Source organism: Lutra lutra, chromosome X (genome assembly GCF_902655055.1).
Source record: "Lutra lutra chromosome X, mLutLut1.2, whole genome shotgun sequence".
NCBI classification, from domain to species: Eukaryota; Metazoa; Chordata; class Mammalia; order Carnivora; family Mustelidae; genus Lutra; species Lutra lutra.
Genome location: NC_062296.1, coordinates 17,062,356 through 17,077,056, shown reverse-complemented (window position 1 = coordinate 17,077,056; position 14,701 = coordinate 17,062,356). Strand labels below are relative to the sequence as shown.

Genomic DNA, 14,701 nt, shown 5'->3' with positions numbered 1-14,701 from the left:
TCATGGTCTCTCTCTTTCTCTCTCAGTTAAATAAATAAAATCTTTAAAAAAAAGAGGTTGTACCAATTATTCTCTCACCAAGAGTGCTTGTTTCCCCTCACTTTTTTGTCAACATACATCATCAGGCTTAAGTTTCGCCGGGGTGAATGGGTGAACCACATGGTTTTGGTGTTTGCTTCTCAGATCGATATCATTTCCATGTTCTGGCCTTCTTTTCCGTGAATTGCCTACTTGCGTTCATTTTTCATTTTCCTATTGGCGTCTTAGTCTCGGAACCCAGTATACAAAGGAATATTTGTTACAGATCTTTTCCTTCAGTCTGGGTTCATGATATGCCTAGGTTTTTACCCTTTCTAAGAATGTGAAAATATTACTTCTGCATTTTCTTCCAGTCTGCTTATGGCTTTATTTTTTACATTTAGATTTTAATCCATCTGGAATTTATTTCTGTGTCTGCTGTGAGGTAGGGATCATACTTTATTTTTTTCCCAAAATGGATAACTGCTTCGTTGAATAATTCATCTTTTCCTTACTGCCTTCAAATGCCATCTTTATCATATACTAAATCCTCATCTATTTCTGAGTGTGTTTCCGGGCTCTGTTCTCTTCCTTGGTCTCTTTGTCTGTTACTGTGCCTGCACAATGTTGGCTCCAAATTGTGATTGTCACCACCACCTACTCCGGTGGATATGGAGTATTTTCCCTTTGAAATTCCTGTGCGGGTTTCTCCTGGATTCTGTGATAGCAGAAACCTGGGAGCCTGAGAGGTAGGCCTTGAAAGACTGCTAATCAGACCTGGTTTTCCAGACTATGCTGAAGATGACATGGGCCTGGGCCAGACTTTTGAGGGCAGTATTTTTGGGCTTGAGTGCGATACAGACCAGAACCTACAACCTGCTTGATTCATGGGAATGGTCCAGGGCCAGAACCAGACATCTGTCAGGCTACTAACTTCATGGTTCAGAAATGACCGTGACACAAGATGGGTGGCTCTTACGATAGTGCCCACTGGAAAATGTTGTGTGCCCTATTTTTAGGGCTCTGAGGAGCATCAGATCAGTAATGGCCAATTAGTACTTTCAAGTTTTTACTAATCTCTAGTTGAAAGTTACCTAGTTGTTCATTTCTTTAAACATATCTTACAGTTTGTATCATTTAGAATACCATAATGCGATGACATTAGATCGCTAACTTTTTTTTTTTTAAGATTTTTTGTTTATTTATTTGACAGAGAGAGATCACAAGCAGGCAGAGAGGCAGGCAGAGAGAGAGGAGGAAGCAGGTTCTTTGCTGAGCAGAGAGCCCGATGCGGGGCTCGATCCCAGGACCCTGAGATCATGACCTGAGCCGAAGGCAGCGGCTTAACCCGCTGAGCCACCCAGGCGCCCCTAGATCGCTAACTTCTTAAATCTTCTAGTTCCCATTTGATAATTTGAGATGTGTGTGTGTGTGTGTGTGTGTGTGTGTGTGTACACCAAAGGATATACATGGATACTTACATATCTTTTATTTTTTTTAACTAGAATGACCAGTCAACAGGGGACATCAAAGTCATTGGTGGAGATGATCTCTCAACTTTGACTGGAAAGGTATGTGTCTTGAAGGGGAAGAAAAGAGTTCCCTTGACTTCATGCCAGGAGTCAATTAGTAACACTCTGTTTTATCACTAAGAGGCAGCTCACAAGTTGTTTATGCATTTAAACAAGGGCTGCTTAACCCTTGGAATCAACCTCAGTTAGCTGTCTTTCTCCAGGTCATACAGCAAAGAGGCAGCAGACTCCAACATTAAACTTCAAGTCTGTATTACAAAGTACCCTTGTCTTCTTCTGTGGTGATCTAATTTGGAATTCTTCAGAAGTATATATATTTTGGTGGGGAGTGGGGAGACAGTCTTCTTTATAAAAATAGACTCACACAGCAAAACATGTAGTGTGGTATCACGTGATAGTTGTGGAAGTGTGGGTTCTAGAGATGGGCAGCTTTTTTTTTTCCTTAGGTAAACTCTACCCCCAATGTGGGGCTCAAACTCATGACCCCAAATCAAGAGTTGCATGCTCTACCAACTGAGTCAGCCAGGCACCCCACGACGGGCGGCTTTGATTTAGAGCCTGGCTCACAACTTTGTCTGTGTGACCTTGGGCAAATTATTTAACCCCTCTGTCTCCTCTCTGTAAGGTGGGGACCATAATGGCGGTCCCCTCACAGAATTCAGAACGTTAAGTGAGATAATGCATGTAGGCCTCTTACAACAGTTTTTCTGGTAGTTCGAATACTCAGTAAATTTAAACATACTACTATTTTAAGACATCTCAAAAAGAGTTTTCCAAATACATCAAGATTGTTCCAGTATAGGCAATTGGCAGAAATAATAGAGATGTTAAGATATTTCAGTGTTATCCTTGTGATGCAGTGCAATGATTTCCAAGTAACCAGTGACAAATGATAGATTGCTGTGTTTTTTTCAGCTGCCAGTTAGTTTTTTATGTAGAAACACCACCAGTTATAAAGGTATAATCTCATAAAAGTTTCACAACAAGCCCGTGAGGCATAGGTACTGTTACCCCTGTTTTACAGATCAGGAAGCTAAGACAGCAGATTTGAAGGACTTGTCCAAAGCCATGCTGCCAGTAAATGGTAGAGCTTGAATTTAAACGCAGGTCTTTCTGGCCTCAAAGCTCTTTTCTTTCTCTGGCTTTTAAATGTTTACAGCTTACTTGACTGAGTATGTAGTAGAAAACGTCAGCGTACAACACTTGTGTCAGATCCTCTTGTCCCGTATCGGGGTCCTTCCAGACTAATCTTGTCCTCCTCAACACTTTTGAAAACTTCAAAAGAGAAATTATAATCATCTGTTGACTTTCCCCTTCCTGCCCATCCTATGTACCACTGCCAGACCGAGTCTTCCCTTTCCGCGTACTTTGCCCATATTTAGAAGTCATTTAAAGCCCTTACTCCTATAGTCAGTTTTTAGTGCTGGAAGGGGCCTAGCCTTCAAAGCCTCCTGGGATTCCATTTGACCTTGCCTTTCCCACCTAATGGCTCTGTCCTACTACGTGGCTTTGTGATCTTAAAAGGTCTCTTTTGAAAATAATTTTCTTTTCCTGATAGTCACAGTAGAGTGCATTTATTGTAGAAAAAATCAAGGCGTCTAAGTTGGGTGAAGTTATTTCTTGGTGGTGAGATTGTGGGTTATTTAGACTTTCTATTTCAGCCAATTTTGGGGGCACACTCTATGTAGATACATATGTAAATAAATTTTTTTCCAGTTAGTGGTTGAGAATATGGACCTGGGACTCTGAAAATACTTCTTTACCACTTGGCTAGTTTTATGACTTTAGGCAAATCATCTGACTTCAGAGGCTCATCCTTTTTTTCATTTATGAAGTAAGGATATAGCTGTTTGACATGAAATAAGCTCTCCATAGTGGTAGAAATTCTCATTCTTTATTTTTAAAACCATATACTGAGATCATACTCTAGATACTACAGTTTTGTATTAGATAAATATTTAACCTCTCTGGACTGTGATTGATTTGTACAAGCTCTCGCCTATTACTAGAAGTCTATGATTATGACCTAAGATCGTGCAGCTACTTAGTATTAGAGTCAAGACTAGAATCCAGTTTCTCTGTCTCATAATTCAGTGTTTTCTTTTTTTAAGATTTTATTTATTTATTTGACAGAGATCACAAATAGGCAGAGAGGGAGGCAAAGAGAGGGGGGGAAGCAGGCTCCCCGTTGAGCAGAGAGCCCGATACGGGGCTCGATCCCAGGACCCTGAGATCATGACCTAAGCCGAAGGCAGAGGCTTTAACCCACTGAGCCACCCAGGCGCCCCTCAGTGCTGTTTTCAAACTATAACTCCATCCCCTGGTACACATTGCTGCGGCAGTGAGCCACAGTTAGGATGGGAGAATGTTACCCTTCCGATGTGCTAGCGAGGCTAGAGAAAATGCTGAGAAAGAATCACATAGCAGGTGGTGAAATGATTATTGGCCTATTAATTGATTAAATTCAGTTCCACTAAAGATTGAGATTGCAATATCTTGAAAAGAGACAAAGTAGTTGTCATAGGAGGAAAGGGACAAATGGTAATACAAACTATGGTGGTAATATTATGCATATTGCAAAATACATGCAAAATTACAGCTCAAACAGGGTGAGGTTTAAAAAAAAAGGTCTAACATTTCTTTCTTGTAACCCTATGGATCTTGTGTGCCCTACCATGGTAACCACTGACTTAGAAGAATATATAGAACATGAAGATTTTCATGCAATTGCTATGTGACCAAGAAGGGAGAACGGCAGGTCACAATATAGCATGACTCTTCCTGTGACAGTGATTATAACCAGTATTTGAAATGGGGCCTCCTCGTTCCTCTACCGGCATGAGAACAGATAGGACTCTTCTGTACCTCAGTGGTGATTCTTAGATGGTTTCTTCTGTAAGGGCTCTTCCAGCTATAAAATTCTGAGAGGTAGAAATTGGGGTGAGGGTTTATGGTGGAAGGAAGCATTGGTTCCTTTCTTTAGTTGAGTCCAGGCATATGAACACACCCAGCAAATACAGATCAGTTTCAGCCTAATGAGAAAATAGGTTTTGAATTGGATTCCATATGGTGAATTAAAGGCATGATTTTGGAGTTCTAGTACAATTATAGTTCTTGAATGTTAGAGTTGGAAGATATATACTAGTTCACGTCCCTTATTTAACACATGGTAAACTGAGGCCCAAAGAAACTTCATGTCTTGCCCAAAATTAGACCTCTGTTTAAAGGAGTGAGAATTTTAAAAAAAATGAACCTATATAGATCAAATTTTATTTTTTTAAAAGTTCCACTACAATGAAAATTTCACATTAAAGAGTTCTAAATCCCAGCAGATGGCCCATTGTTTAAATCAGGCTTTGAGATAGGAAAGTATCTGAAAAACAAGAATTCAGAAAATGAGTTTGTTATGATATGCTGTGAGTTATAATTGGAAACACTGATTGACTGTACTGATTTTCATTTCTTTTTCTTCTAGAATGTCTTGATTGTTGAGGTAAGTTCTACATACTTGCAATATAGTGTTTATGATTTTCTAACTTAGTATTCACGGTCCTAAAGGTAATCCAGGGAAAGAAATTCCTCGTCATCAGTTTTAATTGTGGGCTTGTGTTGTTATAAGGGAGTAAGATTGGTTTTTTTGTAAGAAATACTTAGTAATTTGTTTTTATTGGATAATGGGAAAATGCTGGTATATTTCTTTCCCCTCTCTTTTGGGTTTCAAAGTTTTTCCTTTCTTTTAAAGTTGATACACATCATCCCAATGCGTGTTTTTTTATGCTTCTATTACATGTGTGTATCCACATGCAAAACATATTTGGGGATTTAAGAACATATGTGGTGCCGCACTATGCATATCCTCTTATATCTTATTTTCACTCCTATTTTTTTTTAAGATTTTATTTATTTATTTGACAGAGAGAGATCACAAGTAGACGGAGAGGCAGGCAGAGAGAGAGAGAGAGAGAGGGAAGCAGGCTCCCTGCTGAGCAGAGAGCCCGATGCGGGACTCGATCCCAGGACCCTGAGATCATGACCTGAGCCGAAGGCAGCGGCTTAACCCACTGAGCCACCCAGGCGCCCTTATTTTCACTCCTATTAAGTTCTGAGGTTGTTCACCTTGAGACATGCAGTTGTCTTAAAATGCAAAGTTGCAGTGTCGGTGTGTACTTGGGAGTCCCCTCTAAATGCAGGCAGTGACCGAATCAAAGAGTGGGTCCCTTTTCAGTTGTACCATTCCTGCAAAATGACTCGACAGAGTGGTTTTGTGCTTCATACTCTCACCAGTAGAATGAGTTTTCATTCTTTTATATAAAATGTCTTAAGGCTTAAGAGCACCAGTAACCCCCAATTCATTTTTATTAATAGAAACTTCAGCTTATGGATCAAACACTAAACAGGTGGCGCTGTCTTCAAAAGATTCGAGTATGTGAATATCCCTGGGAACTAGTTGCTTGGGCGATTTTTTGGTTTGTTTTTAAGTAGGCTTCACGCCCAGCGTGAGCCCATCGCGGGACTTGAATGCTCGACCCTGAGATCAAGGCCTGAGCTGAGATCAGCAGTTGGACGCCTAACTGACGGAGCCACCCGGGTGCCATTGGTTGCTTGTTTTTAAGATTTTTTATTTATTTATATATTTGACAGGCAGAGATCACAAGTAGGCAGAGAGGCAGGCGCAGAGAGAGAGAGAGGAGGAAACAGGCTCCCTGCAGAGCAGAGAGCCTGATGTGGGGCTCGATCCCAGGACCCTGGGATCATGACCTAAGCTGAAGGCAGAGGCTTTAACCCACTGAGCCACCCAGGCACCCCTGGTTGCTTGTTTTTAAATGTAGATTCATTAATTCCACTTCAGATCAGTTTTGACTGGGGTGATGCTGCCTAACACATGACCACAGATTTAACAACTGAAAACAGTGCATGTCCAGGTGAGCAGAGTCCTCTGCTCAGTCTCCTGGGGCTGAAGTAAGGCTGGGGCTCCTGTCTCGCCCAGGGCTCTCGGTCCTCTTCCAAGTGCACTTAAGGTGTTGCAGAATTTAGTTCTTGTGCTTGCAAGACAAAGGGCCCTGTTTTCTTTCTGGCTCCCGGCCAGGGGTTGCTCACAGCTCCTAAAGGCCAACTTCGTGTTCTTGCACGTGGCCCTCTCACATGGCAGCTGACTGTCCCAGCATTTTCCCAGGTGGTGCTCCCGCTGGGGATGGAGGTTATTCTGGGTGTGTGCATGAGGTGACGGGAGTCTTGGGCCATCCGAGTTCTGGCCACTGCAGCCCGAAACTCTGCATTTTTCACAATTCTTCAGCCCTAATGTTTCTGATGGCTCCCAGACTACACTTTGTGAAGCACCGCTTTGTACCATCCATCATGTTTTTATTGAAGAACATTAGGGTTATGGTTTAAGCAGTATTTTTCCAATTAGAGATATATTTATTTTGAATAGTCTCCTACTTTTGACTAAGTAGCTAAGATTCACTTTAATATAAAGTCATTTTATGTGGTAAAGCCTTATTAATTTGGAGACTTTCAAGATGGTGTGGAGCAGTGTTTCTCAGAGTGCCGTCTTTAACCACCTGCTTCTGAGAGTTGGCGACCCTGAAAACAATAGCATTCTACTTCGGTGTCTCGTGTTTATAGGATGCAGTTTTATTTGCTCTTTAAATGTCTTGTCTTGGGCACCTGGGTGGCTCAGTTGGTTGGGTGACTTCCTTCGGCTCAGGTCATGATCCTAGAGTCCCAGGGTCAAGTCCCGCATCGGGCTCCCTGCTCGGCGGGGAGTCTCTTTCTCCCTCTGACCCTCGTCTCTCATGTTCTTTCTCTCTCATTCTCTCTCTCACACACAAATAAATAAATAAATGTCTTGTCTTTTTCTTTTAAAGGATATAATTGACACTGGCAAAACAATGCAGACCTTGCTTTCCTTGGTCAAGGAGCATAATCCAAAGATGGTCAAGGTCGCAAGGTATGTATATAACATTTTGACAGGCTATTTTCTTCATTTGAAACGGGCTTCAGTAATTAATTGCTTCTTGTAAGAGTAAATGTTCTCAACTTGTTTATCTTCAAAAAGTAATATGATCTCAAATAAGACTCAGTAAATATGCTTTGTAAATAATTTCGTCATGTGTTAATGAAGCCCTTCATTGCAGTCATATTTTTGCTTAATATTATTAACACTTGGTTTTTCAGCATGCTAATAATGATGTCACCTTGTCTTGGGTAGCCTGGTAGAACACTGGGGCTTGCTTGACGAACTGAGACCAAGGATCCCACACTGGGTTTAGGTGGAGGTAGTAGGGAGGGGGTGGGTTCTGAGGAGCCGGAGCTCCTGGAATTGAGTGACGACGTATGCCAGCCTCCCCTCCGGGCCCTGCCTCTGCTGTTCGGCGTTTGCTTTATTAGCTCTACCTTTGTTTCTAGTTTAATTATATTTACTTATAATTACAGCTTAATCCCTTACAACTCTGAAGGAGCACTGTTGCTCCCACTTTACAGATAGGGACACCAAGGCATAGGGAATTGTCCAGAGGCACAGTGCCCAGCACACTGTGGGGCGAGGTGGTTTTGGGGGTTGTTTATTGTTTTTGTTGTTTGTTTGTGTTTTGGCTTTTGCAATTTCATCTTCTATTTTTAAGTCTTTGACCACTCTGTAATTTTTGTGTAGGGGTCAGATAGTAATCTAATTTTTTTCCTAAATGATTAACTGGTTTTGATAAACCCCTTTTAAAGGGTCCAAGTATCCCATATTGAGCATCTCTGAATCAGCCTGAGCCTTCTGTGAACTGTCAGCAGTTTGTCCTATCGGGCTTCTCCGATAGCTGGCGCCTGGGTGGGTAGGTCCCTTTCAGTGGATTGGGGACAGGTGTGACGAGAGGGTCTCTATCCACGTTGCACTCTGGGGCACTAAGTGGCTTCCTGTAAGCCAGGCCTGCACTTGCTTATGTCTCTCCTGTGGCACAGGATACTTCTGTAGCCTCGAGATAGTCTTTTGTCCTCCTTCCTGGAGTAGGCTGCGGAATTGAGGTAGACTGCCTCATGAGAGGGCTTTTGTGCTGCTGGAGGTGTGGAGTACCCAGGGAGTGCTTTGGTCGTTCATTTCTTAGTGATGGAGCTGGCCTAAGTCAGTGTTTTCTTAACCTTTTTTCCTTAATCCCGCCCTCACCATTCGGTTTTAATATCACAGATACATATCTGTTCATGGTGTGTGTGTAACCTGTGCTTGATACATAGAGAGTAAGCCTGGAAGCTTGTTCTTTTTATTCAGTGCAGGTTTAAGAAGGACTAGATAATCATTTTAACTTAAAAAGTTCAATTAAGGGGCACCTGGGTGGCTCAGTGGGTTAAAACCTCTGCTTTCGGCTCAGGTCATGATCTCAGGTCCTGGGATCAAGCCCCGCATCGGGCTCTCTGCTCAGCAGGGAACCTGCTTCTCCCTCTCTCTGCCTGCCTCTCTGCCTACTTGTGATCTCTGTCAAATAAATAAAAATTTTTAAAAAGTTCAATTAAAATTTACTTTTTTTTTTTTAGATTTTTTTTAATTTATTTATTTGACAGAGAGAGATCACAAGTAGACGGAGAGGAAGGCAGAGAGAGAGAGAGAGGGAAGCAGGCTTCTCACTGAGCAGAGAGCCCGATGCGGGACTCGATCCCAGGACCCTGAGATCATGACCTGAGCCGAAGGCAGCGGCTTAACCCACTGAGCCACCCAGGCGCCCCAAAATTTGCTTACTTATTTTTTAATATTTTTAAAAGATTTTATTTATTCAGTTGTCAGAGAGAGAGAAAGCCCAAGCATGGGGAGCGGCAGGCAGAGCAAGCAGAGGGAAAGGTAGGCTCCCCATGGAGTAGGGAGTCGAATGTGGGAGTCGATCCCAGGACCCCCAGGATCATGACCGGTGTAGAAGGCAGTTGCCTAACTGACTGAGCCACCCAGGTGTTCCAAGAAGTTCGATTAAAAATTTAAAAACTATTAATCGGTAGGAACGTCAGATGGAATGGCTGCCTTGGCAAACGGCTTGTCGGGTTTGTGAGAAACTAAGGACGTAGCTGCCATACGACTCCAGCACTTGAATTTGTCCCAGCGAAATGAGAACTTAGGTCCTCCTGGAGATCATACACGAAAGCTAGTGGCAACTTCATTTGTCATAGGCCCAAACAGGAATCAACCAAAGTGCCCATCAGTGGGTGAATGACGAAACGGACCGCAGGGCAGCGTTCCATGGAGTTGTGCTCATCAAAGCCAGTGTCCGGGGTGCCTGGGGGACTCAATCTGTTAAATGTCTGACTCTTGATCTTGGGGTCATGGGTTCAAGCCCCGTGCCGGGCTCCACGCTAGGTGTGGAGCCTCCTTTAAAAAAAAAAAAAAGCCAATCTCGAAAGGTTGCCTCCTATATGATTCCATTTATGCAACCTTCTTAAAGTGACAAAATGCCAGAAGTGGAGAGCACATGAGTGGTTACCGGGGGGTAAGGGAGGTGAACGTGATGTGTGACTGTAAATAGAGAGTCTCATGTGATGGGACGTCCTGTCATCCCGAGGCGGTGGTGGTTACTTGAATCCTCATGTGTGATAAAATCGTGCAGAAGCACACACACTCGCACACAAACGCATGCGTGTGAGACTGGTGGGATCTGGATAAAGTCAGTTCCCCGGAGCCCGTGTCTTGGTCATGGTGATCTGCCAGTTAATGTGAGCTCTTAGTATTGGAGGAGGCTGGGCAAGGGGCACATGGCACGTTCCTGCGCATTTTTGTGATTTCTGGCAACCTATAATTATTTCAAAAATTACATATTTATTTCAAAATGAAGAATTTGAATAAGCTGTTCATGTTGGACTTTATATCTGCTTAGTAACTCTTAACATAGGCATAGTTCAGTTTATTGTGCCTTTGCTTTATTGCACTTGGCAAATACTGTGGGTTTTTTTTTAAGATTTTATTTACTTATTTGAGAGAGAGAGAGATAGTGAGAGAGGGAAATTAAGCAGGGAGAGGGGGAGAGGGAGAAGCAGGCTCCCCGCCAAACAGGGAGCCTGATGCGGGGCTCGATCCCAGGACCCTGGGACCATGACCTGAGCTGAAGGCAGATGCTTAACGACTGAGCCACCCACCCAGGCGTCCCTTCTCTTTTTTTTTTTTTTTTTGGATTGTACTTATGTAACTGAGTTTAGACCTTTTTCTCCCCCCCACAAATATATGCCACCCAGGTGCCCCAAATACTGTGTTTTTTTTACAGATCGAAGGCTCGTGGCAACCAGCATTGAGCAAGTCCAACAGCATTTGCTCACTTCATGTCCCTGTCACATTTTTATTTGAGAGAGAGGGAGAGCATGAGCAGGGGGAGGAGCAGAGGTAGAGGGAGAAGCAGGCTCCACTGAGCAGGGAGCCTGACGCTAAACCAGCTGAGCTAGCCGGACGCCCCTCTCTGTCACATTTTGATAATTCTTGGAATATTTCAAACTTTTTCATTTTTATATTTGCTGTGGTGATCAGTGATTATGAATTCTGAAAACTCAGATGAAAGCCTTTTAGCAATAAAATGTCTCTAAGATGCGTACTTTTTTAGACCTGATGCTGTAGCACATTTAATAGACTGCAGTGTAGCATAAACATAATTTTTATGCCCTTGGAGACCAAAACATTCATTTGACTCCCTTTACTGTGATATTTGCTTTGTTGTGGTGCTCTGAAACCACACCCACAAGATCTCTGAAGTATGCCTTGTAGTTTATTTACTTATATAAATTGTAAAACAAAACAAAACAAAAAGAAACCTACGTTTGTGCCCCATCCCCAGCAATTCTGATGTAATCGGTCATGGGTGTGGTCTGGGTATCTGAGTTTTGTTTTGTTAAAGTTCCCAGGTGAGTCTGATGTGTAACTAAGGTTGAAAATCATTTTGTGTCCTTCCTAGCTTTTTTTTTTTTTTTTGAAGATTTTACTTAACTATTTGAGAGGAGACCAGAGTGGAGAGAGCGAGCACAAGCAGGGGGGCGGTGGGGTACAGATGGAGAAACAGGCTCCCCACTGAGCAGTTAGCCTGATGACTACGATTCGGGGAAGGGAGGGGCTCGATCCCAGGACCCCAGGATCATGAGCTGAGCGGAAGGCAGAGGCTAACCGACTGAGCCACCCAGGCGCCCCTGTCCTTTCCAGCTTTTTAAATATATTTATCTAAGAAGGTATAAAATCATAAGTTTTATTGGGACTGCCCTTAACATACATAAAGGTTATCAAAACACTGTTGATAGCTTCTCTTTTTTTTAATGATTTTCATATGTTTTTGTTTGTTTGTTTTAAGATTTTATTTATTTGACAGAAAAAGATCACAAGTAGGCAGAGAGGCAGGCAGGGGGGTGGGGGAGCAGGCTCCTTGCCAAGCAGGGAGCCCTATGCGGGCCTCGATCCCAGGACCCTGAGACCATGACCTGAGCTGAAGGCAGAGGCTTTAACCACTGAGCCACCCAGGCGCCCCCATAGGTTTTCTTGATGGCTGAAAAATTCCAGCAGGCAGTACACACTTGGGTTACGAAATGAGCTTATGTTAGAGGTGGCGTATCCCAACTGCTGTTTTCATTCTCAAAAATCAGTACGAGCTCCTCGAACATGCTAGTTACTTTTAGCCTCACGATCTTTGTAAGCCACGAGTTAAGAGTCTCAAAAGGTGACGCTCACATCTCCCACACCCCTTTGCAGTTGTAGCATTGGCCTTCCAGGGATCCTGAAACCACCCGTTGACACTCCCCATCCATTCATCCTTCTGATCCGCTGCCCTCCGATGGGTGCATGAGTAGTCGGGGCCAGAACCATCTCAGAATCACCAGTCGTGTTCCTAGTGGGGATCAGGCAAGGGCCTCGGCTGTGGCGGGAGCTCACTGCTGTCCTGCCCAGTCCCTGCAAGCTCGCTCCCCGTTTCGTAGTCTTTCTACATAGAAAGTATTCTAGGTGCAGGAGAGACCATGTCTCAGAGCATGAATGTCCCCTTTTGTAATGCCCTGTCATGTCTCCCTATGTCACATGTTACATTTTGTAATTAACAGCTTGCTGGTGAAGAGGACCCCTCGAAGTGTTGGCTATAAACCAGACTGTAAGTGAATTACTTTCTGTCAATCATTTAACCATCCTTAACCGGAGCAAGTTTTTTTTTTAAGATTTTATTTACTTATTTGACACAGTGACAGAGAGAGATCACAAGTAGGCAGAGAGACAGGCAGAGAGAGAGGAGGAAGCAGGCTTCCCACCAAGCAGAGAGCCCGATGTGGAGCTCGATCCCAGGACCCCGAGATTATGACCTGAGCCAAAAGCAGAGGCTTTAACCCACTGAGCCACCCAGGCGCCCCAACCCAAGCAAGTTTTATATGGAATGGTTGAGAGTTAACTTCAGAAGGTATTTATTTTGTTTTTTTCCTTAAGATTTTAGAATCTGTAGAGAGGCACATTCATAAGCATTTAATCGAAAATGATGTTTTCTGTATCTGAATGATGACTTATGATTCTTTTCAGTTGTTGGATTTGAAATTCCCGACAAGTTTGTTGTAGGATATGCCCTTGACTATAACGAATACTTCAGGGATTTGAATGTAAGTAATGCCTCTTTTTCTCACTCTCATTTTTCAGAGCCCGTATAAAACTTTATGAAAGAGAGGAATTGTTTTCTCTTTCCAGCACCTCATAATTTGAACAGACTGATGGTTCCCATTAGTCACATAAAGCTGTAGTCAAGCGCAGACGTCCTTAGAGCTGGAACTTGGCCAGGCTGGGGCGACACTTCTGTTGGCTGCAGCAGTCGAACAGCTTTAACCTGCAGTTACTGTCGCATTATTATTTCAGATGATAGATGTGGTCGTAAGTGAGAAATAAATGAACTGGTGTAAGTCTTTTCACTCACTCTCCTTCAAGCACCTGCTTCTGCCCCGTGGGCAGGAGGCGGGCGTGTGCGTTTCCGCACCCAGTGAGGAAGGCCCCGCTAGCCTCTGTCTGTCTGTCCGTCCGGCGGAGCCCCTGCAGCGCAGCGCTGTCCCCCGAGCCGTGCGAAACGCTGTTCTTGCCTTCCATTGCAGGATACGCTTTTCTAATGTGAATCTCTGGATTTTTATCTTGTAGCATGTTTGTGTCATTAGTGAAACTGGAAAAGCAAAATACAAAGCCTGAGATGAGAGTTCATGTTGAGTTCGGAAGCATCTGGAGCCCCACTGAAATCATCAGTAGAATGTTCTAGTTCTGTGGCCAGCTGCTCCATAGAGCTTTATTGCATGTATCCTCTCAGAATTTTATCCATTTTGTATTTTAGAAATGCCCATTGCTCCATTCCTGAAGTCTTTGTTTGCAATACGAGCCTATAGACTATCCGTTCTCTTGGCGTGGAGTGTTGTTTGACTCGTGAATAAAAAAAAAATCTCCTAAGCTACACCACTATCGAATGAAAATATTGAAATTGTATCTGTAAGAAACATTTAAAGAGAAGATATATTAGTTTTTTAATTGGTATTTTAATTTTTATATATTCAGGAAAGAACAGAAGCGATTGAATATTGTTAATTATATACCACTGTGTGTTTAAAAGAGTAAGGAGCAGTCAGTTTTCCTATCAGCGACAGCATCTACAGTATTGTCTGTTGGGTAAACCATATGTCTTGGAATTATTTTACTGTTTCAGCAGGATTGTTTTCTCCCGCTTGTTCAGATGATTTCTGGGGAAATCTGTGTCAACTTTTCCTTTTAAATACAAATCAGTAAATAAATTCCAAAAAAACCCAAACAAACCAAAAACCCGTTACCACATTTTGAATTCTTCAGTGTAAACATCCCTACAATAAAGGCTGTCTCTTTAAAAGAAACTCCGCATACCTATCATTTCTCTACAGATTAACCTAGTGTCATTTTCTGTCAGTTACTTTTTCCTTGTCTGTTAAGTTTTAGCAGCTCTTTTAATTGTAATCTTTACCGAGCACAGCGAATGGTGATTATATGGTAGAACGCATTGGGGAAGCTAGTGACCTTCGCACCCACAGTAAGTTTCAAACACACAGTAGCCTTGATGACATGTCACTGTGTTTGAGTAACAGGGCTTCCTCTTGGGATCCTGGGAAATTGTTCAGATCGCAGGCTCATCTTTGTGTAGATGAAGAACGGCACCAGCGGAACCTCTTGTTTCTTGGGAGCAGGA

General features: G+C 42.9%; 1 protein-coding gene across 1 annotated transcript in view; it reads left to right on the top strand.

Annotated features, from left to right (window-relative positions):
* HPRT1 (hypoxanthine phosphoribosyltransferase 1) overlaps window positions 1–14,278 on the top strand; it is a 39,083-nt gene extending 24,805 nt beyond the window's left edge. The window contains exons 4-9 of the mRNA XM_047716320.1: window positions 1,524–1,589; window positions 5,026–5,043; window positions 7,418–7,500; window positions 12,576–12,622; window positions 13,039–13,115; window positions 13,639–14,278. Of these exons, the coding sequence (XP_047572276.1) occupies window positions 1,524–1,589; window positions 5,026–5,043; window positions 7,418–7,500; window positions 12,576–12,622; window positions 13,039–13,115; window positions 13,639–13,686 (339 nt within the window). The 3' untranslated portion in view covers window positions 13,687–14,278. The remainder of the gene's footprint in view (window positions 1–1,523; window positions 1,590–5,025; window positions 5,044–7,417; window positions 7,501–12,575; window positions 12,623–13,038; window positions 13,116–13,638) is intronic.
* The last annotated feature ends 423 nt before the right edge of the window (window positions 14,279–14,701 follow it).